General features: G+C 38.1%; 2 protein-coding genes across 2 annotated transcripts; one reads left to right on the top strand and one right to left on the bottom strand.

Annotated features, from left to right (window-relative positions):
* Window positions 1-558: 558 nt before the first annotated feature.
* On the bottom strand, window positions 559-1359 carry LOC110096357. The gene has a single exon (XM_020822261.2). It carries the CDS (start codon window positions 1229-1231, stop codon window positions 803-805), a length of 429 nt encoding a protein of 142 aa, XP_020677920.1. The 5' UTR covers window positions 1232-1359; the 3' UTR covers window positions 559-802.
* A 912-nt stretch (window positions 1360-2271) lies between these two features.
* On the top strand, window positions 2272-3049 carry LOC110096366. The gene has a single exon (XM_020822274.2). The coding sequence runs from the start codon at window positions 2379-2381 to the stop codon at window positions 2805-2807; it is 429 nt and encodes a 142-aa protein (XP_020677933.1). The 5' UTR covers window positions 2272-2378; the 3' UTR covers window positions 2808-3049.
* The last annotated feature ends 237 nt before the right edge of the window (window positions 3050-3286 follow it).

The following is a 3286-nucleotide window of genomic DNA, read 5'->3' on the forward strand; positions in this document are numbered from 1 at the left end:
CAATTTGCTTAAAGCCCTTATAATAAAGACTAAAAATAATCTTAATACGTTACGTATCTTGTCTCATACATCTTTGAATTCTTGTTTCTTCTCCTATCTTGTTAGTATAAATTTTATCCGCATCTTCCACCCAAAAAAAAAAAAACTTATCAAAGAGATTTATCATTGAAATTACTGTCACTGATGCAGCCTTATTAACTAATGCAACTAACTTTCCATACAGGTGGTCAGGTAGAATCCAACCGAGTATGGTTTTGTTTGGGATGATTTTTTGGCTACTTTTTAAAGCAACTTTTTATTATAAAAAATTTGTTTTTTAACTAAAAAATTGTTTTAAAAAGCAACAAAAAACCATTACAAAAGAAATTTAAGACTTTCAATGGTGCATAAAGTTGGGAATCCTGAAAAGCTTTACAATTCTTTATAAGAAGTTTAGTATTAAAAAGCTGCTTTAATGAATAATAAGAAAGTCATTTTAAACTAAGTCTGTTATTTTTTTTTTGAAGAAATAAGACTGTTATTTGAAGAAGAAAAAATTGGAGGTGAATAAGAAGAGGATTTAACTGTTGTTAACCTTGATCCTTCTCTACCTTCCAATCAAACTTTAACGGCTATCCCAGGAAGCATTTCAATTACATTAAGTCATTAATAAAAAGATTACTAAAACAGATAAATTCTTAGTAGAATTCTATAAATCACATTTCAATCGCACGAAAACATAACAATTAAAAAAGAGTACTAATTCTTAAATAGTAGCTACAGCTTCTCCCCAGCAATGATTTTCCCATTCTTTCTTGTATCCTCAGTGTCCGAGCTCAAAGGCAGCAGCTTTGAAGCTATCGGAGAGTCCGGTGCCTGTCTTGAAAGTGAGCTTTTCAGAGGTTGGGTTGTCAAAGTAAACCTCCACGACCGACAGCCAGAGCAGAAGCTCCTTTGTCTTAACTCCGGTCATCTTCTTCAGCTTATACTTCTCCACGAAAGCCGTTACTTCAGGAGCATAAGACACCGCCCTCTTGATCTCCTTGAAGACATGATCTTTCTTCTTCTTTTGGATCAGCCAAATGAAGCCGGCCTCACGGTTATAGCCAAACTCTTCGATATCCTCCAGAGGTAAGAGACCTTTGGGAAGGCAGAGCTCTTCGAGGAGTTGAATGGACTTCTCCTTGCAGAGGTCGTGGCCATTGTAGACCTCAGCTCCTGCACGGTAGTTCTCAATGGTTTGGGATGCCATTGATTAGTTCTACTGTGATGATAGAAGAGTATTTGCTTGATGTAAGAAAATTGAGCTAGTTAACAAGAGATTGGTGGTGATGATAAATGGAGAGTAAGATGGGTTTTTATAAGGTTAGAAGTTAGTCTTGTAAAGAAATAAGGGATGGATAGATTGGTCAGGTATGGCGGCCAAAAATAAGGTAGGCTAAATTGCTATTGAAGCTTGGGTTGGCAAAGTAATTCTAATATTGTTTGACTCGGTCTCAAGAGAAAAGACAAGTGAGCCTAGAAGAAGTCAATGGTCTTCAATTCTCTTCTCCACCAGAAGGGAAAATTATGTATACCGCAAGGAACTTCTAACCCGGAATTGACTATTAGGTGCAAAGACCTTGGGTAGAGGTACGTTCGGACTCTAATAAAATGTTGGCATGTTGAGTGGATATGTTGGATTTATTTTTTACTTTATATATTTAATGTGTCTGTGGAATTTTAAGTCAAGCGCAGGTAAAGTGCAAGTAAAACATAGGCAAAACATAGTCAAAGCACAGTAAAAATACGCAACAAACGAGCATTCAAAACGCAACTAAAGCACAGATAAATCGTGCGCAGTCAAAATGCAGTAAAAAAGTGCAAAAAAGAGCAACTAAAGCGCAGGTACAACGCAAAAAAATGCACAACCAAAGTGCACTCCTCGTGTCAAATTTTAAGTGAATGTCATGACGTATGACTCTAAATCTGATCTCCGCACCTAATAATTTTTCCCGCCGAAGAGGAGCTGTAAGTGTGAAAGAGAGACGACACTATCCATGTTTCAGAAAAAAAAAATACTATAACAAGATTTATTAAAGATGCCCGCATTATTTGACTTGGAATAAGCGTAAATAGCGTATGAACAGAGATTCAACACAGCAAACGAGTCGTCCTCCTTTCATGTTTACGCCTTCTCTAACGCGGACGCGAGAATTAAAGCCCACCGACTTCTTGGACGCGTTGGAGAAATTTGACTCACTCCTTAGTATTATTTTATTCTGGCTCTTAAGACTAACTTCTAACCTTATAAAAACCCATCTTACTCTCCATTTATCATCACCACCAATCTCTTGTTAACTAGCTCAATTTTCTTACATCAAGCAAATACTCTTCTATCATCACAGTAGAACTAATCAATGGCATCCCAAACCATTGAGAACTACCGTGCAGGAGCTGAGGTCTACAATGGCCACGACCTCTGCAAGGAGAAGTCCATTCAACTCCTCGAAGAGCTCTGCCTTCCCAAAGGTCTCTTACCTCTGGAGGATATCGAAGAGTTTGGCTATAACCGCGAGGCCGGCTTCATTTGGCTGATCCAAAAGAAGAAGAAAGATCATGTCTTCAAGGAGATCAAGAGGGCGGTATCTTACGCTCCTGAAGTAACGGCTCTCGTGGAGAAGTATAAGCTGAAGAAGATGACTGGAGTTAAGACAAAGGAGCTTCTGCTCTGGCTGTCGGTCGTGGAGGTTTACTTTGACAACCCAACCTCTGAAAAGCTCACTTTCAAGACAGGCACCGGACTCTCCGATAGCTTCAAAGCTGCTGCCTTTGAGCTAGGACACTGAGGATACAAGAAAGAATGGGAAAGTCATTGCTGGGGAGAAGCTGTAGCTATTATTTAAGAATTAGTACTGTTTTTTAATCGTTATGTTTTCGTGCGATTGAAAATGTGATTTATAGAATTCTACTAAGAATTTATCTGTTTTAGTTATCCTTTTATGAATGCTAATTGAAATTCTTCCTGGGAATACCCAAAGTATTAATGTTTAAGACAGTTCTGTACGTGCTGGACAGAAGTTTTGCAAGAGATTTAAATTGTATGCTTTATTTTTTTTTTCCCGCTGTTATGTACCTCCAAAAGGGCATTTAATAGCATGACTAATCTTTGACTGACCTAAAAGAAGCACTCACCCCATAAACCTCATAGCCAACACTTGATTGGACCCCACTTAAGAGGCCATTCGAGGGGAATTGAGCCGAAAATTTACAAAACTGCCGGAAAATAATGAGTTGCCGCCGGTAATAGTTGATTTTTCTGTAATGC

This window comes from Dendrobium catenatum, unplaced genomic scaffold, assembly GCF_001605985.2.
Source record: "Dendrobium catenatum unplaced genomic scaffold, ASM160598v2 fragScaff_scaffold_1228, whole genome shotgun sequence".
Taxonomy (NCBI): domain Eukaryota; kingdom Viridiplantae; phylum Streptophyta; class Magnoliopsida; order Asparagales; family Orchidaceae; genus Dendrobium; species Dendrobium catenatum.

Coding starts and splice junctions, on each gene's coding strand:
- LOC110096357 (XM_020822261.2), bottom strand. CDS start 1,231: ATGGCATCCCAAACCATTGAGAACTACCGTGCAGGAGCTGAGGTCTAC.
- LOC110096366 (XM_020822274.2), top strand. CDS start 2,379: ATGGCATCCCAAACCATTGAGAACTACCGTGCAGGAGCTGAGGTCTAC.